At 42.7% G+C, this 25,197-nt stretch overlaps 1 protein-coding gene across 3 annotated transcripts in view; it reads right to left on the bottom strand.

Moving 5' to 3' along the window:
• Positions 1 to 25,197, bottom strand: part of abcc1 (ATP binding cassette subfamily C member 1 (ABCC1 blood group)) — a 76,998-nt gene that overhangs the window by 33,218 nt on the left and 18,583 nt on the right. For all 3 annotated transcript variants that reach the window (XR_011603089.1, XR_011603090.1, XM_070980468.1), the window contains exons 2-10: positions 24,318 to 24,494; positions 9,900 to 10,028; positions 8,802 to 8,939; positions 8,536 to 8,661; positions 7,520 to 7,581; positions 6,572 to 6,703; positions 5,943 to 6,170; positions 2,936 to 3,113; positions 524 to 685 (exon numbers count right to left, since the gene is read on the bottom strand). Coding sequence is in view for 1 of the 3 variants with exons in the window: in XM_070980468.1 (XP_070836569.1) it covers positions 524 to 685; positions 2,936 to 3,113; positions 5,943 to 6,170; positions 6,572 to 6,703; positions 7,520 to 7,581; positions 8,536 to 8,661; positions 8,802 to 8,939; positions 9,900 to 10,028; positions 24,318 to 24,494 (1,332 nt within the window). In the remaining 2 variants the exon portion in view is untranslated. The remainder of the gene's footprint in view (positions 1 to 523; positions 686 to 2,935; positions 3,114 to 5,942; positions 6,171 to 6,571; positions 6,704 to 7,519; positions 7,582 to 8,535; positions 8,662 to 8,801; positions 8,940 to 9,899; positions 10,029 to 24,317; positions 24,495 to 25,197) is intronic.

Here is a 25,197-nt window from a genome sequence, read left to right as displayed (position 1 = left end):
AAATATTAAGGAGCGAGGAAATTTCACAACTGGACTTGTTGCACAGGTGGCATCCTATCACAGTACCATGCCGAAATTCACTGAGCTGCCACTGAGAAACCCATTCTTTCACAAATGTTTGTAGAAACAGTCTGCATGCCTTGGTGCTTGTTTTTATACACCTGTGGCCATGTAAGTGATTGAAATACCTGATTTCAATTTCTTGGATGGGTGACTGGATACTTTTGTATTTTGTAATATAGTATCTTAGAATTTTGGCTTGTTTTGTCAAACAAAAAATGTCAAATGCTTAAAAAAGGGAAGACAAAACATGCTTAGGTTTTATTCCTCAAACTAAGGTATCATTGAACGTGATTGTTTTAGTATAGCCATTGTCCCATCACTGCAGGATGCAGTTACAAGTGTTATGTCATGTCAACAGTCTCAAATCTGCTGATGTGAGACTACGTCGGCATGGAGATGTTGTTGGCTAGATGGTCAGTTTGGATCTGTATGACAGTCTATAGTTGCTCTGTAATCATACCTGCCAGAGAAAGTAGAGAGCCAGCACCACCTGTAGAGGAGCAGACCATATCATGTTGATGTAAGTGATGAGGTCCATGAAGCGCTGAGCGTCCACTGACATCAGGTTGACAATCTCTCCCACTGTGGACGTGCGGCGTGCTGCACTACTTATAACCAGTGCCTGAAAGATATGATCCAGTGAGGGACAAGTCCTACAAATGTTTGAGTCCAACTGTAGATTCACATCAAAAGCATGCACACAACTGACCACGAGTACAATTAAACTATAAATGAAAGAATATTACTTCAAGTTTTAATACACTTTCAATTACTGTTTCAACTTAACACAATATAGATGGCTGACTCAATCAAGTAACAACATCATGAAGCACAGCGCAAGTTCAAGCAGACCACGGAGGTCAAGCTTAGTTCGCATTCTAGCTTCACCTGCTGATGGCTCTATTTAAGCTGTCATAGCCTGCTTACACTCTGTTCTTCCTCTGCAAGCCATTTAAAACCCTACTCCACCCCAGCTACACCCTTTATGCCATGTCTGACTTAATCGATGTCATTTATGTTGTCATTGATGCCCGCTCTGTTCTCTTCCTATTGGGGGGTCTTTGCTGCTGCTCTCCCTGCTCATGGCCATTCCATGCAGGCACAAAAAAGAGCAGAGAGGAGCTCTCGCTGCTTTAGGCTTTTCACAAATGTGCGTGAAAGGACAGAGAGGTTGAAGAACAGAGCCATACCGACAAATGTAATTTATGCAAAATGAATAAATACTTTGACTAAAGACGTCCTGGCTGAAATTCAAAAAGTGAAACTTGTATAATGTATACATTCATTTCACACAGACCGACATATTTCAAGTATTTACTTCTTTTAATATTGATGATTATACCTGACAACTAATGAAAACCCCCAATTGAGTATCCCAGAAAATTAGAATATTGTGGAAAAGGTCAATATTGAAGATATCTGGTGCCACACTCTAATCAGCTAATTAACTCAAAACACCTGCAAAGGCCTTTAAATGGTCTCTCAGTCTAGTTCTGTAAGCTACACAATCATGGGGAAGACTGCTGACCTGACAGTTGTCCAAAAGACGATCATTGACACCTTGCACAAGGAGGGCAAGTCCCAAAAGGTGATTGCTAAAGAGGTTAGATGTTCACAGAGCTCTGTGTCCAAGCACATTAGTAGAAAGGCAAAGGGAAGGAAAAGATGTGGTAGAAAAAAGTGTACAAGCAATAGGGATAACCGCACCCTGGAGAGGATAGTGAGACAAAACCCATTCAAAACTGCGGGGGAGATTCACAAAGAGTGGACTGCAGCTGGAGTCAGTGCTTCAAGAACCACCACTCACAGACATATGCAAGACATGGGTTTCAGCTGTCGCATTGCTTGAGTCAAGCCACTCTTGAACAAGAGACAGCGTCAGAAGCGTCTCACCTGGGCTAAAGACAAAAAGGACTGGACTGCTGCTGAGTGGTCCAAAGTCATGTTCTCAGATGAAAGTAAATTTTGCATGTCCTTTGGTAATCAAGGTCCCAGAGTCTGGAGGAAGAGAGGAGAGGCACAGAATCCATGTTGCCTGAGGTCGAGTGTCAAGTTTTCACAGTCAGTGATGGTTTGGGGTGCCATGTCATCTGCTGGTGTTGGTCCACTGTGTTTCCTTAGGTCCAAGGTCAATGCAGCGGTCTATAAGGGAGTTTTGGAGCACTTCATGCTTCCTGCTGCTGACCAACTTTATGGAGATGCAGATTTCATTTTTCAACAGGACTTGGCACCTGCTCACAGTGCCAAAGCTACCAGTACCTGGTTTAAGGACCATGGTATCCCTGTTCTTGATTGGCCAGCAAACTCCCCTGACCTTAACCCCATAGAAAATCTATGGGGTATTGTGAAGAGGAAGATGCGAGATGCCAGACTCAACAACGCAGAAAAGCTGAAGGCCACCATCAAAGCAACCTGGGCTCTCATAACACCTGAGCAGTGCCACAGCCTGATCGACTCCATGCCACACCGCATTGCTGCAGTAATTCAGGCAAAAGGAGCCCCAACTAAGTACTGAGTGCTGTGCATGCTCATACTTTTCATATTTATACCTTTCAGTTGGACAACATTTTTAGAAATCCTTTTTTTGTATCAGTCTTAAGTGATATTCTAATTTTCTGAGATACTGAAATTTGGATTTTCATTAGTTGTTAGTTTAAAATCATCAAAATTAAAGAACTAAACATTTGAAATATATCAGTCTGTGTGTAATGAATGAATATAATATACAAGTTTCACTTTTTGAATGGAATTACTGAAATAAATCAACTTTTCCATGATATTCTAATTTTATGACCAGCACCTGTAGTCTTCATAGTTAACAGAAAGAGAATTTCTATGATCAGTTTTAAATAGTATTTAAATTTGCCTTTACCTTCCTGTAGACAGCTCCGATGATGGCAGTGCGGAGACGCATGCCTGAGACAAAGCAGACGTGAAAGTACTTCTGGAGGATGAGTGACTGCACACAGGTACATACAAAGAGCAGAGTGGTATAGAAGTAGCCCTGCCAGGTGGGGGCACTGGAGTTGTTGACGAAGTGGATCAGCAGCCTGGATGAGACACAAGAAGACAGTGAACACTGTGGACACATTTACATTAAGCCATTATGAAATCACCAACACACTTGTTCATCTGCTTTTCAGAACCATTTCAGACATTTTTGGACCTTATAGTAGGTGAAAGAAAATATTGCTACTGATTTTGAGACTGTCCACTCTGTGCTTAAGGTCCATGGATTTAGTTACTTCAATAGTTAAATTCCAAATAAGGTTTTTGTGTCATCTTTGGGCAGAGCAATATAACAGCTGTTTCTTGTCAAACAAAATGAATCTTACTCTTAAACAAAAAGGCATCTCTGTGGGGATTATTTTCATAATACTGTCAGAAACCTAGAACACTCTTTGAACTTCAGAGCAGCCATAATGTGCAAGATAGGCCTTTCAAAAGCTTGTGGAAACACAAAGAAGGCTGAAGTTGATGGCCTAACGAGGAGAGAGAGGTGCTAAAATAGGCTGGCACTAAATAGGAGTCATGACTGGTATGACTGGTAGATCTGAGGCAGGGAGGCTTGTCGGGCCTGTGATTTATAATTAGTGGCATGTGAGTGTTAGTCACAGTCAGATTTTATATAAATGGAAGTTAAAGCTGAGCCAAAAGTCTCATGGCCCTCCTACTTTTTTCCAAGTGAATGAGTTGAAGTGGATAACAAAACTGTAGCGCTGAATCACAGAAGTTTTCCAACCAGCTGCTCAGTCTAAAACAGCAGCTGAACCATTCACATCCTTTTTTCATGGATGAAATTGGACCGGATTTTACCCATAAATTCTATGCTTTCAGTGAGTCATGTTGCATTTTTATGAAATGTCTGAGTTTGTTGTCATTGGTGCCCACATGAATAAATATTGTATGCACAGAGGGATGGTGGTCAAGGATGGGAGGGATGAATTGTAATAAGTCCTTAATAATAATAATAATAATAGTAATAAGCCCTGGGAAAGCAGCAGGTAATTTCCGTCACTAATTCCACAAACCTAGGTGGAAAAGACCCTACCAAGTTCTGCTAACCAAAGAGAGCCACCCTAAACATAGAAGGTAAGGCAGGATATGGTAATTGTTACAGTATCACCATGGTAACCTCTCCATTGACCTCCCCTGAATGTGTCAACATGGTTCATGGTACAAAAGGGTGGATTCCCTCAGGCCCAGTGCTGCACTTAGAGATCTGATGTGTCCACTGCTGTAAGCTGACTGAGTCCAAGACACTGCACTAGGTCCAGCTGAATTACAGTATACAGAGTGCATGTGTTTGACACAATATGAGATTTACTAGGATTATTGGGACCTCAATGATTATTATACATACATTTTGTCTTTATAATAATAGTGGTACTGATGATGATATGCACCTGTGTGTCCACCACTATTAAGGCATGCCTCAAAAGTCATCTAAAAGTCTAAACACAGTGGACTCCAAAATTGTTAAACTTCCCCTTAATCAAAATCTATTACCTATCTACTCTTCCTATCTTTCATCCTATGACATCTTATTACTTGGATGAAGTTTCTGAGTCCACATGCAAAGCTTTTCATTCAGCTGAGGTATTTGCCATTATGTCGTAGTAAATTCAACTTAAACAGAGTTAACAACCCCTTGGTATACAGTAAATCTGAAAAGAAAAAACCTGCAAGATTATCAGAAGTTATTTAATTAGTGATCACAATATGCATTGATTCATTTCCTACTTTAATTGATTTGAATGAATGTCAACATAATCTAATGTATGTGATAATCTCTAAAGCTGATTTTTTTTTAACATTTAATGCATTTGAATGCGTTACTATTTCTGAAATTTTTTAACAGTGTTCCATTATAACAGTCCACAACAATGGATATTTAAGGACTCTAAAGTGACATTATATGAATCCTTACTGTGTTCTGAGTTACAGATTTTGAAAGGTGTGGTACCAAGACAAGTGTAGTAATCACTATGACTAAAAGCATCTGTATCTTACTGATATCTTATGGTAAAAAGATGTTCTTAATGAGACTGTGCTTTATTTTTCTTGTTTTTCGAGCATGTTTCCTATTTGTTGCCAGCAAGCCTAAACAGTTTATTTACTCCTGTAAATTGAATTGAAATGAACTAATTTATGGATCAATGACTGATATAATCATTGAGTGCATTCTGAGTTTTTCCATTTATGCACTGTCCAGTGAGTGCTGTTTGTTGTTTTAGGTCTTTTATCCATTTCTAGTCATCTTGAAGCAGTACATTTGGCTCAGTGTAAATGCGATCTATGACCTCTGTCAGAGGTCTTAACCACTTGGAAATGCTATTCTTGGTGTCGCCTCTGTCAGGCTGCGAAGGACAGAGCTTATAGGTCATATTTAGATAGATGATTTCAATTTGTTGGACTATGATCAAAATGGGGGTAAACTGTGATTAAAATTATTTAATTTTAATTTTTAATTTTAAAATTAATTATTTGGATATGAAGAAATGCATTGTCATGGTCCTTCACCCTTAGCATAATTTGTGTGAGGAGGGTCATGCTATCTGGTAAAAATGCTGAAGACCTTGGTGATGCTTCATCTTCATAATAAGCACGGATAAGAACTGGTCTTTGTTGTTAGTCACAGACACTGTGTCTACTCCTCAGTTATGGTGTGATTTCATGCAAAGTTGAGACAACTGTGAGAAGAAGTTAAGATTTTAGTTGGACTGTATCCATCTATTGTTCTTTAGATGGAAGCTGCACATATGTGAACCCCAGATGAATCAATGACACATTTTCATTACATACAATTCAAATAATGTTACACAGAAATCGTATCCTACTGAACAGTCTAGTGCATGTCAAAAACTGAGGTTTCTCACCGGAGGATCTCAGGGCCAACGAACATGAGAATGTCCTGGATGATCTTGTACAGACAGGAGATGAGGAAGTAGGGCCCAAAGGTCAGGCAGAGTGCCCAGAACAGGGATGCCTCCTTTGTCTTCTGGGGGGGTTTTACAATCAAGATTTCAGATTCTTCCACAGCTTGGCCCTGTTTGCCCTCACTATGCAGGACCCGCTTGGGGGAATACAAAGTTTTCTGCTCTGTCCTGGGAAGAGAGAATGTAAGGAAAGGCAGACTGCTTAAATGAAATGTTATAAATAAAGTACAATAGTTTACTGAGAGGAGAATCAGAAACTGTTTTTCCACACAAAATCTCAGTGTGACTGAAATTTTTGTGTTGCATTTACATTCAAATTACAGTTTGGTTGAGACTTCAGACAGCAACTACTTGCAAACACCTAATCAACACCTATACTTTTTTTTTTAATTAATGCATGTAGTTTTTTGTTTGTTCTTTGTATTTGATATTCATTGGCTCACAGTACTGTCCAAAGGACAGCAAAATACTGATGTTCCCATATACATCAAATCTGGTGGGTATCTAGCAGGTGCAGTTTTAGCAAATTAACAATATTGAACACTTCTCTGCTGTAATGAGCTCCTGACCTTTTGACCTTTTGGCACTCTGTGATCCAGCGATGCACCAGCTGTGGAACCACTCTCTGGGAGCAGTCCTCAGGGTTAAGAGACCACAGGTCCCTTTCCTCCAGTGGGCGCTTGTAGCCTGTCACCATCATCCTAGTCGAGGGAAGCAGAGAAACATTTAAGTCTAGTAATAACACAAAGAATTTAAAAGTTCCATCTGAGACACACACAGGACTGCCATGACTCGCCACAAGACATTAAAAAGGCCAAAGGTCACAAATTCTGATATGTAATGCTCTGTCACATAATGTAGGTACACAACACAATCCAAACATTTCCAGGCAGGTTGACACTCATTTTCTAAATTAACAACTGTGTACCTTATTACGCATCCGCTGTCTCACAGGCACATTTGGTGAAACCATGACCAAACTTTAATGCCATATAGTTTTTTTTCACTGGTTAATAAGAAAGAGGACATCTTAATTTTCACTTTGAACCCTTTGTAGAATTAGAATAAAACCAAATCAGGACAATAGACAAATCCAGAGAATTAGGTGGAAATAAACAACTTGTACAACAATGTTGCAGTGTATGTAAAAGCTAAGTTAGACAAAAAAAGTGGAGATCAGATTTCTGACTCTTCAAGTACCTGGTACTGTCTATTTCAATAGCAGAGGCCTTATTACATTCTGTGGCAATTTGTTTGTCAGAATTTTGTCTGTCTAAAAAAAATTATCACACATCATGTCATTGAAACAGGTCTTGGTTGCTGTAATCATTCCACATGTTCATTCTTGCCATTAAAATATCCCTTTCTAACATGGGACAAAATACACAGTCCTAGATCTGTGCAAAAATATACTCCACAGTTTATCTGAAGTTAGCAGGACAAATCAAGTGGAGATCTCCCAAACTGATAATCTGTTCAGTTCAGAATGCCTTCTTTGTGTTTAATCATCTGCTTACCTGGTGATCCACCAGAAAGTTATTCTGGAGAGGAAAGAAGCTCCAGGCTCAGGGCAGGGGTTCTGAAGACAAACACATTTTAGTTAGACCAAAAAGATTTTCCTGCTACTGAGGTACTGACCTGAGGATGAGGTTTTAATTCAGCATTTACAAGGTGCACACAGAGTATATGTATCAGTTGTCAATCCATTTCAAATTGCTGATTATTGTCTAGAAGACTTAGAGACTTAGACTTTACTTTCCTAATTTGTGAAATTCTTTTGTTGCAGCAGCAGGTTAAACATACACATACACATAAACATAAAATATATACAATAAAGAAGAATAAAGATGAGAATAAAAGAGAAAAGAATGTTCTTAAAAATATATAACTAAGTATATAAACATAGAATAACAGCAGTTCTAAGATAAAGAATCACTGTAACCACGCACTGCATTCTGGGGATGTGAGGAAAAGATATGAAGAGGTGAAAGGGAGAGGTGCCTGCTGCTGGTTTGACTGCGAACCAACACGGTCTGCAGCTGGAGGCACAGCAGCTGCGACACACAGCTAATGGAGTCGATTCAGTTACTTTACAAGATTGACACCTAAGTGCCACAACTTGGTTCAAAACACACTTTATAAATTTAGAACTAGCCTGAGATCCAAGATGTTTGGGTGGCATAGTTGTCTTGATTTTGTCTGAGTGGGGTGAAAGGTGTCTTGGAACTTGGAAAACTGTTCCAGGATGGGAGGTCAAAACGACTGAGTCCCATTTCAGGGTTGCACATCTGTTCATAGAATTTGACATAAGTGTCAAGCTTGGCTCAATGCAACATCCAACAGGCAATTCTAATTTGAGGGCTGTCATTTTGTGGCTGTCTTCTTCAGATTTACAACATTAAGCAACAAGTGAACATTTAAAGAAAAGTGTAAAAGTCTCCCCCCTCCATATAAATGAGTGACAGAAATGAGAAACTTAAAAGAGAGAAGCAGAGAGAGGACGAGAAGAATTTATAGAATAAGGTTGTCTCACCGAGTCTTTCACAGCCTGGGAGAAGAGAGGCGGCTGGTCTGTCAGGCAGGATAGGAACAGAGCAACCAGCAGCAGAGCATAGTAGATATAGAAAGTGGTGTATCTCCATACACACACCGTCAATTGCTTAAAATAAAAAATGAACATTGTTAGTGGTACATTTGCCATGAAACTGTCTCTTCTGCAGTTACGTGATTTTAAGGTATTGAGATATCCAGATGTTTAGTAATCAAAAGTTTGTTCAACTCTGCTTGTTGAGAACTAACCCGATCCAGGGCCTGGAGGATCTTGGACCTGAAGATAACTGTGGCACACAGTAGTGCCACCAGCCAGTAGATCAGCATTACTCCAGATGACTGAACCCCTTTCATCCGTTCATACTGGATTAACAGGGTGGCCAGCAACTGCAGCATATACACACACACGTTTACTTGGCATTACATAGAAATATTGCTTGAAACAAACACACCTCTGTTACTTTATGTAGTGCTACTAAGAGAAAGTGGGTACACTGTGTTGACTATGGTCCAGCTGGCATCTAGTTCATCCCGTCTCAGATAAAGTTTGAAAAGGATTTCTTGACAGCCTGAGTTTATTTGAGTTTTGGTTGAGGCCCAACCACCTTCTTCATAAGATCAAAATGTTTTTAGCAGTTCACTTCAATGTGTTAAAAGACTGTACCTCATCTTCAATGCATTGGATACATAACATATCCCAGCAGGCCTAGCAATGCATTGAGATTCCATTGGAGGAAATGGAGGAAATAGCTGGAAAGGAGAACGTTAAAGTACTTGGTTTAACCTGCTGCTATGGACCTGGACTTTGATGAGTGTAAGAAAATGAATAGCAGAATGGACTGTAAACCTTTTAACAGTCCCACTGTTGGTGGACTGCATTCAATTTAATTTCTGCGGTCAGCTTTAGTCACAGCTTAGGTCCAAACCTTTTTTGCACTGTTGTCAAGGTGCAAACAAAAATCACCGAATTCTAAAATCCTGTTTGACAGTATTTGTTTTGAGCTGCACACAAGAACCTTGGACAGTTCTTTCCAATTCAGGATCTTTACTGTGCATAAATAAACTACATTTAAAGGAAGTAAACAGATTTCACTTCTTTAAGCTTGATGGCAATGCAAATAAAATTAAACAAAATAAATTCAACTCCAATATACAGAAAATAAAAACTGAAACTCAGATAAAACAAACTTACTTAAATGACTAAAACTACACTAAGAAAATATAAAATGCATAAACAAAAAGATTTAAATAAAATAAAAATAAATGCAAACAAAAATTTGCTCAGCTCAGTGACACGTTTCTCATTGTAACCCCCCATCTATATAAATGACAAAGATAAACTCTCACCATGGTGAGGCCAAGCAGGGTTGGACTGACTAGGTGGACGGGTGCGGGGACACTGTTGCCATGACTTCTTTCCCAGAAAGTATAGAAAACATCTGACCAGCAGAAAATCCACAGTAAAAGGCCAACAGCCTGTAGGAAGAAGAACAGCTCACTTACATCTTCTTATGGTGTTATAACTGCAGAGGATATGTGATAATGTGATATATAATTATTTTACATGTATTCAGCCCTGTTTCAATGTGCAGAAATGTTACAGAACATTATTGAAATGACAGGAAGAACAACAATAATAATAATAATTATGTAATCCTCTGGTTGCATGTTATTTTAAGGAAAATATGTCATTAACGCAATACACCAAAATTCAATGATAAAATGAAATATGTGACTTACATGCACACTGCTAGTCTGGATTAGAGGTAAGATCTTAAGCCCAAGCCCGAGCCCGAGCCCGACCCCGACCCGAAATTCGGGCCGGGTCGGGCCCAAAATGTTAATTATTAACTTTGGGTCAGGTCGGGTCGGGCTGGATTTTTTAGGGCCGATCTTACCTCTATCCTCCTGTCCCTTTACCTTCCCGACCGTACACACTCACAGTCAAAAGCATACTAGGAAGCTTTAGGGCTCCGCTTTTTCAACCAGAGGCAGTGGCACCTGTTTCACGAGCCATTGCTGACTGAAGTCTGTAATAACCGAATACACGGCTCGGGACACGCGCGCGCTTTACGCAGCGCTCAATGCCAGATGTTCAAGAGGACGAGACCCAAGACTGAACTCCCGCACAATACGCACTTTACACCGAGATGACCGCCCTGGACCACCTACCTCAGCAGGTCAGACTTCTGCAAACAGCAGCTGGTCCAGAAACATGTATGAATGGATTCATCCGTGCGCGCAGTCTCCAGCGGAGGATTTTTAAAGTCTGTTTGTTTCCGCCTTTGGTAACGAAGACTATAGTGAACCTGCTGCGCTCTGGAGGCTTTACCCCGTGTATCTCAGATGCCCTTCCTGTGATCTACAATGAAGCCCAGACACCTGCTCCTGCTGCTATTCCTCTCCTTGTCAGAAAGGCGCATCCATGTGAGCACAATATCACACACAGAAATATCTTTAACAAACTTTTCCAGCGTTATTTCATTGTGTAAATGCATTTATAATGATCATAAAAATATGTAGATTATTTTAACGTTAAGAAAACTTGCGATATAAAATTTCGGGTTTGTTTCGGGCTCGGGCCTGCAAATCAAGTTAATTGATCGGGCTCGGGCCGGGTCGGGCTTTAATACCCGCGGGCCTGGGTCGGGTCCGGCTGGATTTTTTAGGGCCGATCTTACCTCTAGTCTGGATCATATTCAGAAAATGTTTACCGATGAAATTACTAAGTGGTCACAGTGTTTTGAGAGAGGCCAGAGGACTTGCCAGTCAACCAATCTGGCAACTTTTTGAAACTAAACTTTCCATTCAGAACCTTGTTCGCAACCATTTCGGCAGACAAGACCAAACATGTGCGTACGGTGTGCCTATTGTTTTGTTTCCAGTTTACAACCGGATCCTACAGTTTTTCTTGTGTCACTAGCAGTGGCCACAGCTTATAAAAAACTACAAGTTCACTAAGTCACAAAGAGCTTTAATCTCGCGATAAAAAAAATGACAGTTAAAATTGATCTGCGTTAACGCGTTAATAACACAATATTTTTGACAGCACTAATTAGGACATTAATCAATCTAGCATATCTGAAAAACCATTTAACAAATCCCTGAAAAGAGAGAGACAAAATGCTTACACTTGGACAAGCAAGAAAGTAAACAATAGCATGCAAAAGTTTGGGCACCCATGGTCAAACTTTCCTTTACTGTGAATAGCTCAGTGAGTAAAATATGGCCTGATTTCCAAACATAAAGTTTAAGATGACACATTTCTTTAATATTTCAAGTGAGGTGATGTTTCTATTTCAATCTTTAACTGTTTTAAGAGATTAAAAATGGAAAAGGGCCAGAAGCAAAAGATTGAGCACTCTGCATGGTCAGTACTTAGCAACACCATCTCTGGCAGGTATCACAGCTTGTCCTTTCAAATGCTCTGTGAGATTCTGTCTTGTATGCACTGCTCTTTTGAGGTCTATCAAAATATTTTCAATGATGTTTAAGTCTGGCAAAACCTTCAGCTTGTACCTCTTGAGGTAGTCCCTTGTGGATTTAGAGGTGTGTTTACAATCATTACCCTGTTGAAGAAGCAGTCCTATTTTCATCTTCAGCTTTTTATGTGATGCTCAATTGCAGAATTTGCTGGTATTTGAGTCCATTCTTCCCTCTACTAGTGAAATATTCCCTGTGCCACTGACTGCAACACAAGCCCAAAGCATGATCGATCCACCCCCATGCTTGACAGTTGGAGAGATGTTCTTTTCATGAAATCTTTCACCCTGTTTTATCCCTACATAGCTTTGCTCATTGTGGCCAAAAACTTATATGGCAGAAAACATGGCAGAAAATTTGAAAGTGGTGGCGCTTGCTACATCCATGGCTGCCACTACGGTGACTCCACTTACCTCCCCACACAGGTGCGACGGCTGTCTCCAAAAATCCCAGTCCATTGCACAACTCGAGCGACGTATCTCTGATCTTTACTGGATCCGGAATGAAGAAAAGCTCCTGGACTCATTTATCACACTGGGCACCGGTCTGCCAGTCAACTCCGAGTTGGACTCTACCATCCCGGTCGCGGATGCTAATCATCTGGCCGCCTCTGTCTCTCAGTCTTCCTTTGGCCTTGGGGATAATCCAACTTCAACCGGGTTGGCTGTCTCAGTCCCACCATGTCTCCAGTCTGATGACCACTGGCTATTGCTGGGTGCAAAGCTCAAGCGTGTGTCTGCTGCTGCTCTGGATTTTACCCCAAATCCGTGGCACAGAGCACGTAGTTCCAACCCGCAGTGAGAGCCTTGGACCACGGTACCAGGCAGGAAGGCAGACGGGACCAGCCTGCAACCCCTCGGTGAACTCCAGCTGTCCAACCGGTACGATGTCCTGAGCTTGGAGGATTTCCCCCCGCTGACCAGGGAGCCGGAGTCGGAGCCAGAGGATGTTCCTGAGTGGGCCGCTGTTTCCATTGCGGCGGCTTCGGCCGGTGCTCCCTTCACTGAGGCTCAAGCTGGTGTCTCCTCTTCTGCTCCAGCGGAACCCATCCCTGCAGCCTCAAAATCGCTCGGAGCCGGGCCGAAATGCACCCTGCTTTGCTGGCTCGTCAGCGCGGCGAAGGCTGCTCAGGGAAGCGGTGCGCTGGCACTCACAGGAGATCTCTCACGGTGCTGCTCCTGAGCAGCAGCAACCAGAGGGAACCCGGCCCCAGTCCAATGGGGACAAGGTAATACCGGCACCCCCTCATCCTCTTTTCCCTCCAACCACCTTAATTGTGGGTGACTCCATAATTAGACATGTCCACTTTTTCCAATGCTGTCACTCGCTGCTTCCCAGGTGCTACTGTACCTGTCATTTTAAATGAACTCCCGGAGCTTCTGCGCTCCCTGCCCGGTACGGTTAGCAAAATTATTGTTCATGTGGGAGCAGATGAAAGCTGATTTTAAAGACCTTTTTAGACTCCTGCACACCACAGGTAAAGCCGTCTTCATCTCCGGCCCAATCCCGACACTGGCCCGCGGAGCTGAGCGGTTCAGCCATCTGCTCAACCTCAGTACCTGGCTGCTTTCCGCCTGCAGAGACTGTGAGATGGCTTTTATGGCAACTTTAATCTATTTTGGAATCGCTATTCCTCATACAGGCCAGACGGTGTACACCCAAACAAACTGGGCAGCACTATGCTAGCTACTAATTTGCAACAAGCGGTGCAATCTGCCACACACGCTGCACATGACTGACACCTGTTTACACCACACACCCCCTTCCAGACCTCTTCCTCTCCACCTTCTGTGGCAGCTCCTAGTCCTGCCTCACTCAACACCGCCCCCCATGGACCCACTATCCCCCACCGCCATCACTGTAAATTGCCGTGGAAGTTCTCTCTCAGCCACTGTGACCATGAGGTGTTAAAATGCAAATGTAAATGCTGCAAAGCTATACAAATGCAAATTGGGATTTTGTGTGTGTGTGTGTGTGTGTGTGTGTGTGTGTGTGTGTGTGTGTGTGTGTGTGTTCTGTGCCTACAGAATACAAAGATTTTTTATTTTTTTTTCAGGAGGATTTAAAAGTGTGTTTAAATAATTTTATAGGTTACATACAGGATAAGTGTCCTGAGTCAGAGGTCTTTAATTTTCCACTTAAATTGCTAAATCAAAATTGTGAAAATTAAAGCATCTACAGTTCTTGGACACTGGTCACAATTTTTCGCATTTTGCCACCACAACACCAGATGAACAATGCTTGTGTGATTAGCTTGCAAAATTCCAGCAGGGTAAGTCTACTGATGATTCTTTAAGTAGGAATAAAAAGGGAATACACCAAATTAGCTTTTCTTTTTTTATTATGATGATGTCACTAAAGAAGTTTACATGTTTTATAAAATATTCAGGGACAAAAATAGAAAATCAAAGTACCTAACAAAATCACAGCATGTTTTTCATTCTACGCAACAAAAATGGTCTTGCGAGAAATTCCGAGAGCGCGACCTCGCATATGATTGGACGCCTCCTCTGATGCAATGACTTCGGCAGAAAACAACCTCGGCGCGTCTGTGAACGCGAATCGAGCTTGGATTAGAACAGTTACGTTTCGGGTCCTGCTAAACTTTAACTCTGTTCATGCAATGGCCGTACGTCGTCTTCAGTTCATTCCAGAAGGCACTCCTCTGCGACGAGTGGATGGCCTGGCTGCTGAGCGACCATATCCAGAAAGTCCAAACAATTTAGAGAAAAAACTGTTGAGCGTCTTCAGTGGATTGTCTCGGCTGCACTACGTTCCGAACGTTTGGTAATCGTTCACGTTACATTTAACATTACAATGTATTTTGTATTTTAAAGGAAAAGGTGCGACGTCTGCACAGTAGTGACGGAAACGACAGGCGATATGAAACTGAGCAGGGGTAAGTTAATAAAATACACAGAAATACACAGGAAATATTCTGCAGAATGTAAGTAAATATAAACGTTGCGTGACGTGTTTGTACTTTTTGTGTTTTACAGAATAAACTCGCCCCACAACGAAACGGTGACGTCATATTCAATGGCGACTTTAACTGGGAGTCCAGACATGGATGGTGTGGACAGCAGTCTTTTTATGTAAGTTGTTTTTTGTTTTTTTTTTTGTTTTTAAATCCTTTCTGTTGTTTCTTGTTGTTGTTTTTACTGAAGCCTGTCTTAATTATTTCAAACCAATATATATTTTCTTCCAGTGGCCTGTAAGACATATTATGAGATGGTGTGGAGGAGCTTCAGGTATGCCCAGCCAGCTCTTTCAGTTCAGGCAGCAACTGTGAAGATTTCAGCTCGCGGCATACAGAGAAGGAAGCGGGTAAGAGTCCCATGAATGCCGCTTTATTTTCACAACAATGTAAAAATGGGCTGAATTTTATTTATTAGCTGCATTGTTTTTGACAAACATGGTCACATATGTTATCATGTGTCATTGTTTCTTAGTAGTACTAATATTATATTAACACCTGTATTTACAGCTGTTGGAAGCAAGAAGGAGTGTCCTAGCTCTCCAAACTCTGCCAGACACTGCAAGAGCGGCTGGAGAGCGACCCAAAGTATGTGGCGACACACCACAAGAGGCTTCGCATCGAGTCCCCTTCAAAGCGACAGGCACCAACTCAGTATGACCCAGAGGCAGCAAAGAAGCATTTCCATAGGCCTTAGACTCTTTTTCATGCACCATGGACGAGCGGCATGGCCCAACCCAGAGACTCTTATCAGTGAACCCCTCTGCACATTTCCTTGCTTTTTTTCCCCAGTAGTCACTGATCTTACTTGGTTGATCCTTGTTAATGTGTGTGTCACGATTTCATTTCAAGACTTTTTTTCAAATTGTTTCTGTCAACTGTGTTCTTTGTGTTCTACTGTGTGGTAGTGTAGAAGGTGGATCGCCAAATAAATCAATGAATCATCAATCAAATAAAATATATATCATTTATATTTTACATATACATAAATAAAACAATATAATAATTATTTTTAATATATTAAATTATGATGTAGTATTAATTCAATATGTATTTATTATCACTATTATTATTATTATTACTATTATTATTATTATTATTTGTGGCGCACAGATGACCAATAGCAGCAGAGTTGTCATCCACTCACTCTTGTGATTGGAGTTGCTATCCAATCACATGATGGTTTCCTTTTAAAATGCCTGTGGAATCATCCAATGGTTGTTTGTGAAGTCAGCAGGCCAGCCTCAGTAGATCAACGTCGGTAGCATTCATGTGCTAATTAGAGCTATTCGCACCTTCATGAAGGTGCAATTAACCACGCCCCCCGCCGACAGATGGTTCGTTTCCGACGATATTCGGAGCTGGTGAAGTTCCCCGTAAAACTCAACGAACTTCGTGGGGATTTACGGGTCGAAAATGTGGTTTTTCATGCAGTGTTATTTTCTACTGGGGGGGTAGGGGAGGCGGGACTGCATCTTTTATTCTGAAATCTCTTAACTCTCACGAAGTTTCCTGTAACAGTTACACATCCTTTAAAACCATGCATTTGTTTTTAGCAGTCCCCCATCCTCTGTATTACGGTCTATAGGCCACCCCGCTATTCCAAAGCTTTTATCAGTGAATTCTCAGAGTCACTTTTAATCGTGCATTCAACTCATAGCAGGATTTTAACTGACAACAACTGATGATTTTAATTTACACGTTGATAACGGATCGGACGCAACGTCCAGAGAATTCTTCAACATTTTAAACTGCGTGGATTTTAACCAGCGCGTTACACAGCCAACTCACAACAGAGGACACACCCTGGACCTGGTCATAAGCTACAGCCTGTCCACTGGTGTGTCCTCTGTGGTTGACCTGGCTGGTCTGACCACTATTGTGTGTTTTTTAACATCACCAGATTTAGCCATCAGGAGGCCCCAGTGAGAACGGTGAGGAAACGCTGTCTTACTTCTGAAGTGGCTGCTAATTTTATTGAGATTTTACAGAGCACTCCTGCCAAAGTTTTACCTGCACCTTGTGATTTTCTTGATGATTTTAATAACAAGTTAAAGACATCACTAGATGCAGTGGCTCCACTTTTAACTAAAACAATAAGAACAAAGAAAACACAACCGTGGAGAGATGACAACATCAAAAAACTGAAAAGGAAATGCAGGAGTGCAGAAAGAAGGTGGAGAAAAAACAAATTAACAGTTCACTATGAAATATACCTGGATCAACTCAAAACCTACAATAACTCAGTCAAACTGGCAAGAAGGGCTCATTTCTCAAAACTCATCACAGACAATAAAAACAACCCAAGGTTTCTTTTCTCCACCTTCTTTTAACAAGGAACAATGAAAACCAAAGGACGCCAACTGGAACGGCTCTATAAAAAAACTGGACTCACAATACACATAAACATGTACAAAACCCACATTCTTCATAACAAAGACTCCATTGCACACAGTAAATCTGCTTATTACTCTGGTCTCATCACATCCAACGAAGGAAACACCAAATCACTTTTTTCACTACTCAACAAGATCCTCCAGCCTCCCCACTCCTTACCCCCCCACCTTTAGTCTATTGACACCTGTAACTCCTTGATGCTCTTCTTTAATGATAAAATCAACTCCATTCACCAGCACCTCTGTTCCCACCCTCCTTCTCTCTCCACACCTGAACCCTTCCTCTACAGTCAACCCTTAACCTCCTTTCAACTCCCCAGTGCCTCTGAAATATCCGACCTCATACGCAAATCTAAGCCCTCCACATGCCTGCTGGACCCTATCCCCACAACCCTGGTCAAATCCTGCCTCTCCTCTCTGCTTCCCCTCATCTCTGCCATTATCCACTCTTCATTGTCTGCCAGTATTGTCCCCTCTGCCTTCAAAACTGCTGCTGTCACGCCAATTCTGAAAAAACCTGGTTCAGATCCAAACTATACACTACAATAATCTCCGCCCTATCTCCAACTTACCTTTCATCTCCAAAATTCTTGAAAAAATAGTTTCCTCCCAACTCCACGCACATCTCACTCTGAACAGTTTGTATGAACCCTTCCAGTCTGGTTTCCGTCCACGTCACAGCACAGAAATTGCACTTATCAAAATTACCAATGATCTCCTCAGCTCCTGCAGCTGACACCGGTTCACTCTCCATCCTCATGCTCCTCGACCTGAGTGCAGCCTTTGACACCATCTCACACCCCATCCTCCTCAGTAGCCTTGGCATCACCCACACCCCTCTTCAATGGTTCCATTCCTACCTCACAGACCGCACTCAGTTCATACTACTCAAGTCTTTCTCCTCCGACCCCTCCCCAGTCACCACAGGTGACAGAGCCCTGGGGCCCCTCCTCTTCATAACCTACCTCCTCCCCCTCGGCCATATCTTCCGTAAATTTAACATTTATTTCCACTGCTTCGCAGATGACACCCAGCTCTACCTCTCCTCCAAACCAAACTCCACACTCCCACCCCCCTCCCTCACCTCCTGCCTTTCTGAAATAAAATCATGGTTCACCTCTAACTTTCTAAAATTAAATAGCAATAAAACTGAATTCCTACTCATTGGCACCAAATCCACCCTATCTAAAGTTGACACCTTCTCTCTCTCTCCATCGACAGCTCCTTAGTCTTCCCCTCCCCCCAGGTTAAGAGTCTGGGTGTCATCCTCGATAGTACTCTCCTTTCAATCCCACATTAATAACACCACTCGGCCTGCTTACTTTCACCTTCGCTCCATCAATTGTCTCTGACCTCCTGACCTCCGTGACTCTGCCACCCTGTCCATCTTCAAATCCAAACTCAAAACTCATCTATTCAGACTTGCCTACTCTCTATAAACTGCTTCACACGGTCCCCCGTCCCTATTGATTGTATCTTGTTTTTATCTTGTATTTTATATCACTGTTTGTATATTTTCTGTACAGCGACCTTGGGTGTCTTGAAAGGCGCTTTCAAATGAAATGTATTATTATTAGTATTATTATTATTATTATTATTAACCAGCACTGATATTAATAAATCCTCCATGATACCAACTGAGATCCTCTGTGAGGAGTTTGCAGACCACTTCAGAAGTAAGATTGATAACATCAGATCCAGTCTTTTATCCAATCAGAATGCTGTTCTTAATACACCTGGATCACTGCTTTTACCCGAGGAAACTTCTAAACGTCCGGCGCCGTACGAGCGGCAGCCTTTTACAGCAGCTCGCTAGACTCTTAGGAGTTTTTCTTATCTTTCTGTGTTTCTTGTTCGTCTTTTTTTTATTCTTTTAGTTCAACGTGTTTGTAAATATCTGGCGCATTAGAGACGCTAAACACGGCAACTCTGGCGCTACTTTGCGACCACTTTTACAACCCGTGCAACTTTCGCCTCGTCTGTGGGTCCGTGAGAGACAATGGCTCCCATTGTTTACAGCAGGGATCAGCTGCTGGCCCTGCGTAATACAGCTGTGCGGCTGGAGGACTGACCTGATGTCCCCCATGAGACAAGGAGGAGGATGCGGGGGTGCTGCGCAGGGATTAAACGTCGCAACAGGAGGAGAGCTTACAGACTGACTCTCCCGTCCATCATCATGGGGAACGTAAGATCTCTCCCCAACAAGATGGATGAGCTGGCAGCGCTGACGCGACATGAACGGGATTACCGACGGTGCAGTTTGCTACTGTTCACAGAGACTTGGCTGGGAATGCAGCAGACGCGACTGTAGCGCTGGATGGTTTTTCACTTATACGGGCAGACCGGACAGAGAAGAGCGGTTAGAGGAAAGGAGGAGGGCTGGCAGTGTTTGTGAACAATAGATGGTGTAACTCCAGGCACATCACTATCAAAGAGCAGCACTGCTGCCCGGACTGTTAATCTGAGGCCATATTATCTGCCGCGGGAGTTCTCACACACCATAGTGGTGGCTGTGTATATTCCTCCCTCCGCTAACACCGAAGCAGCCTGTGACATCATCAACTTCGTGATCAGCAGGCTGCAGACTCAGAAACCACAGGTCCTCTTACTGATCTCAGGGGATTTTAATCATGCCTCTCTGTCCTCCACTCTGCCAAAATTCATCCAGTATGTCACATGTGCCACCAGAGACAATAAAACACTGGACTTATTCTATGCCAACACCAAGGAGGCATATGAATCTTCACCCCTCCCTCCTCTGGGAAGAGCTGATCACAACCTGGTTCATCTCCTGCCTGTCTACAAGCCCCTTGTTAACAGGCAACCAGCTGTGTCCCGCGGAGTGAAGAGGTAGTCTGAGGAGGCTGAAGAGGCTCTGAAGGACTGCTTCGAGACAACCGTGTGGGATATATTCAACGACTCTCATGAGGAGGACATCGACAGTTTGACAGACAGCATCACAGACTACATAAACTTCTGTGTGGAAAACACTGTACCCACCAGGACTGTACGGTGTCACTCCAACAACAAACCCTGGATTAATCCTGACATTAAGGCTCTTTTAAAGGAGAAGAAGAGGGCCTTTAAGTCAGGAAACAAAGAGGAGCTGAAAACTGTTCAGAGGGAGCTCAGAAGGAAAATCAGGGAGGGGAGGGACAGATACAGGAGGAGAATGGAGGAACAGCTGCAGGAGAACAACACCAGGGGAGTCTGGAGAGGCCCGAATACCATTTCAGGCCACCAGAAGCCAAACTCTCAGGCAGCTGGGGATTCAAAGTGGGCAGATGAGCTGAACAGCTACTTCTGCAGGTTTGAGGAAACATCTGCCCCTCCCCCAGCTGTAACAGCACTGTAGCAGCCCTCCTTTGATCAGCCAGCACTCCCACCCAGACTCCTCAGATCCTGCTCTGATCAGCTGAGCGGGATCATTGGACATCTGTTCAACCTGGATCTGAGGCTGGGAAAGGTGCCGCGACTCTGGAAGACGTCCTGCATGGCACCTGCGTCCCCTGGTGAGCTCGTCCATGGACCCGCTGCAGTTCGCGTACCAGCCTGGCATCGGAGTGGACAATGCCCTCATCTTCCTCCTCCATCGAGCCCTATCTCACCTGGAGTTGCCGGGGAGCTCTGTTCGGGTCCTTTTCCTGGATCTCAGCAGTGCTTTCAACACCATCAGGCCAGCCATCCTGAGAAACAAGCTGGAGCTTTCAGGAGTGGACCAACACCTCACATGCTGGATAGTGGCCTACGTTTCCAACCGCCCACAGTATGTGAGGACACGGGACTGTGTGTCAGGGACTGTCCTCTGCAGTGTGGGGGCCCCCCAGGGAACGGTACTGGCACCATTCCTCTTCACCCTCTACACAGCTGACTTTTCCCACCTGTCACCCATCTGCCACCTGCAGAAGTTCTCTGATGACTCTGCCATTGTCAGTCTCATCACAGATGGGGACGATAGGTCATACAGAGGACTCATTCAGGATTTTGTGGACTGGTGTCAACAGAACCAGCTGTTGATTAATGCGGATAAAACCAGGGAGTTGATTGTGGACTTCCGCCACCGCCACCCACACTCTCCCCCATCACCAGTGAACATCCAGGGAAGGGACATTGAGATGGTGACATCTTATAAGTACCTGGGTGTTCATCTGAACAACAAACTAGACTGGATTCATAACACCACTGCGCTTTATAAAAAAGGACAGAGCAGACTCTATCTGCTCAGGAGGCTGAGGTCTTTTGGGGTGCGGGGGGCACTCCTGAAGACCTTCTATGGCTCAGTTGTGGCCTCTGCCTTATTCTACGAGGAGTAGTCTGCTGGGGGAGCAGCATCACAGCAGCTGACAGGAAGAGGCTGGACAAACTCATCAGAAAGGCCAGCTCTACCCTGGGATGCCCTCTGGAACAGGTGGAGGAGGTGGGGGAGAGGAGGATGACAGCCAAGCTGTCCTCCATGACAGACAATGACTACCACCCCCTCCAACACACACTCACTGCACTGAGGAGCTCCATCAGTAATAGGATGCTACATCCAAAGTGTGTGAAGGAGCGGTATCGCAGGTCATTCCTTCCTGCAGCTGTCAGACTTTACAACAGAAACTGCTCCAAGTAGGGGGTACAATAATTTGTATTACAATATGTGCAATAACTGAACTGAACATGAACAGTCATCAGAGTGGGGAAGACACCCGTCACCAAACGGCAGTGGTGAAGCCCCTTCTGAAGAAGAGCAATATAGACTACAACATTTTTAACAACTACAGACCTGTATCCAACTTAACATTTTTAAGTAAAATTTTAGAAAAAGCTGCTTTTAACCAAATAAATTACTTTTTTAATGAGAAACAATATTTTTGAGAAATTTCAATCTGGTTTCAGGATGAACCACAGAACTGAGACAGCACTTTTGAAGATTTTAAATGACACCAGGTGCAATTTAGAGAACCAAAAACTGACAGTATTGGTCTTACTGGATCTTAGTGCTGCCTTTGATACAATAGACCATCACATTTTATTAAACAGACTGAAGCACCTGGTTGGCCTCTCTGGTACTGTTTTTAACTGGTTCCGCTCCTATCTCACGGATCGATCTTTCTTTGTAAGTATGGGTACATGTTCCTCCAGAACACATGAAATTAAATGTGGGGTCCCCCAAGGGTCAATTTTAGGCCCACTTCTTTTTAATCTTCACATGCTTCCCTTGGGGGATGACATCAGGAGACACGGCATCAGTTTCCACAGTTACGCTGATGATACACAGCTGTACATCGCCGTGTCTCCTGATGACACAAGGCCAATTGATGCCTTTCTTAACTGCATTTTAGATATAAACTCATGGATGGCAGATAATTTCCTCCAGCTCAACCAGGATAAAACAGAGGTTTTAGTCATTGGTCCTGAAGGCCAGAGAGTGAAATTTTTACCAAAACTACAAGATTGTAAACCCTCACAATGTGTAAAGAACCTGGGTGTTATTTTTGACTCTGAGCTCACTTTTATTCCCCACATAGGTTTTTACCATCTTAAGAATATAGCCAGAGTCCGCCCGTATCTCTCTCAGGCCAGTACGGAGGTGCTAATGCATGCTTTTATCTCGAGTCATTTAGATTATTGTAATGCCCTGCTCTCTGGTCTTCCTAAAAAGAACATCAATAGCCTACAATAGAGAACTCAGCCGCTCGCGTGCTGACAAGGACCGGAGGGCGGGAGCATATTACACCAGTTTTAGAATCACTGCATTGGCTCCCTGTCTGCTTCAGGATCGATTTTAAGATTCTTTTATTGGTTTTTAAATGTCTTAATGGTCTTGGGCCATCTTATTTATCTGACCTGCTTTTATCATATCAGCCCTCGCAGATCCTGAGGTCCTCTGGTACGGGCCTTTTAACCATTCCACGAATTAAGACAAAAACCCACAGTGAGGCTGCATTCAGCCATTACGGCCCTTATCGGTGGAACAGCCTGACAGAGAGCCATTCATTTGATTTGATTTATATAATTTCATCAGTCAACAGGACTCTGACTGAATTTTGTGGTCAGGATGCAGGAAAGGTTTTGTGTCAATGACTCTTCCATGAAGGTCATATTTGTGCAGGTGTTGCTGCACAATATAACAGTGCACCACCACTGCAAAGTCGGCTAAATCTTCATGAAAGTCTTTTCTGTGTCAAACAGGGTTTTTGGGGGGCTTTCTAGCAATTCTTATTGGTCTTCTGGACCAAAGGATGACATCCACCATTCCTCTTACCTTCCATTTCTTAATTACATTACAAACTGAGGAAACGGCTACATTAAAATGCTTTGTTGTCTTCTTATAGCTTCTCCTGCTTTGTGGACATCAATTATTTTCAATTTCAGAGTACTAGGCAGCTGCTTAGAGGAGGCATGAGTGCTGATTGTTGGGACAAGGTTTGAGAAGTCAGACTGTATGGACAGAGAGCGTGAAATTCAAACTTTACTCCTTTTTTTTTACTTTATGCAATGTGATTCTGTGGTTTAAGAGTGAAGAATATGAACTGCTGTCCCATGTGAATGCTGAACACCCAACCAGTAGACGAACATTATGCTTAATCAATGCTAGTCAGATGGTCAAAAAAACTTGTGAAAACTCCTACCCCCACACCTTTCAAACTGGAATTAGGGGGCCTGTGTCAGACTATTTCTGTAACTTTCAGAAACTTACAAACTGGCATTAACCCCCACTTCACACACTGACTGTCAGCTGTGTGGAGGAAAGAGAGGAGCTAGGGTTTGAACTCCTCTCTCACCTCTCTTTTTCACTTGTTACACAACTATTTATTTTGCTTTTCATGTGAATTGCAGAGTGCAACAGAGCAGAAATAATAAAACAAAGAATATGTGACACTTGCACAACTAGAAAAATGACTGAAGAAATCAAGGGTCACTCACAGTTTTGGTTTTGTTGAGGTGATTCATACAAATGTAACCATGGTCATGGCTGCGGAGGTAGATGAGGTAAATGGGGGCACACATCCACAGGTATAGGCATGGCAGCCACACCAGGACAGTGTTCTGGAAGCACTGGGTGAGGTCTGGGTTAGCAGTATACCATGTACGGTTCCAATCCTGTAGTGGAAAGAAGAAAGAAGAGGATAAAGCCAAAAAGCCTCCTTCGTATCTCATATTAACCTTTTAACTCAAATAGGTGAATAGTGAAACAATGCTTTTTAGTTTGATCCACCCTTGTTTTCTTCAATTTCTTGTTCATTTTAATGCCTGGTACAACTAAAGGTACATTTGTTTGGACAAATATAATAGCTGATAAGAGTTTAATTTAAGAGCTGATATCTAGCCATTTTCCATGGTTTTCTTGATAATAATCAAAATCACTTAAGTTCTTCTGGCACTGTACTACCAAAAACAGTGCTTTTCGACATTCCATGTTTTCTTTTCTGTCTGTCACATGATACACAGAAGAGTCAGTATTTGATTGCATAACCATGTCTTTGATGACTGCAGCCATGCGTCTTGGCATGCTCTCCACCAGCTTCTGATATTGTTCTGCTGTCACAGCAGCCCATTCCTGTTGCAAAAATTCAAACAAATTTGCTTTGTTTTTGGCCTTGTGGTTCTCCATTTTGAGTTTGATGATGTTCCACAGGTTTTCAATTGGATTTAGATCTGGTGATTGAGCAGGCCAAGGCATGGTTCCAATGTTCTGGTTCTCCATCCGGGCTTTAACTGACCTTGTCGTGTGGCAAGGGGCATTGTCTTGTTGGAAAATCCAGTCATTTGAGGCAGAAAAGTGTTTATTAGCTGATGGAAGAAG

Source organism: Chaetodon trifascialis, chromosome 15, assembly GCF_039877785.1.
Source record: "Chaetodon trifascialis isolate fChaTrf1 chromosome 15, fChaTrf1.hap1, whole genome shotgun sequence".
Classification (NCBI taxonomy): domain Eukaryota; kingdom Metazoa; phylum Chordata; class Actinopteri; order Chaetodontiformes; family Chaetodontidae; genus Chaetodon; species Chaetodon trifascialis.
The sequence above is the reverse complement of the archived record's forward strand: the minus strand, read 5'-3'. Positions and strand labels throughout refer to the sequence as shown.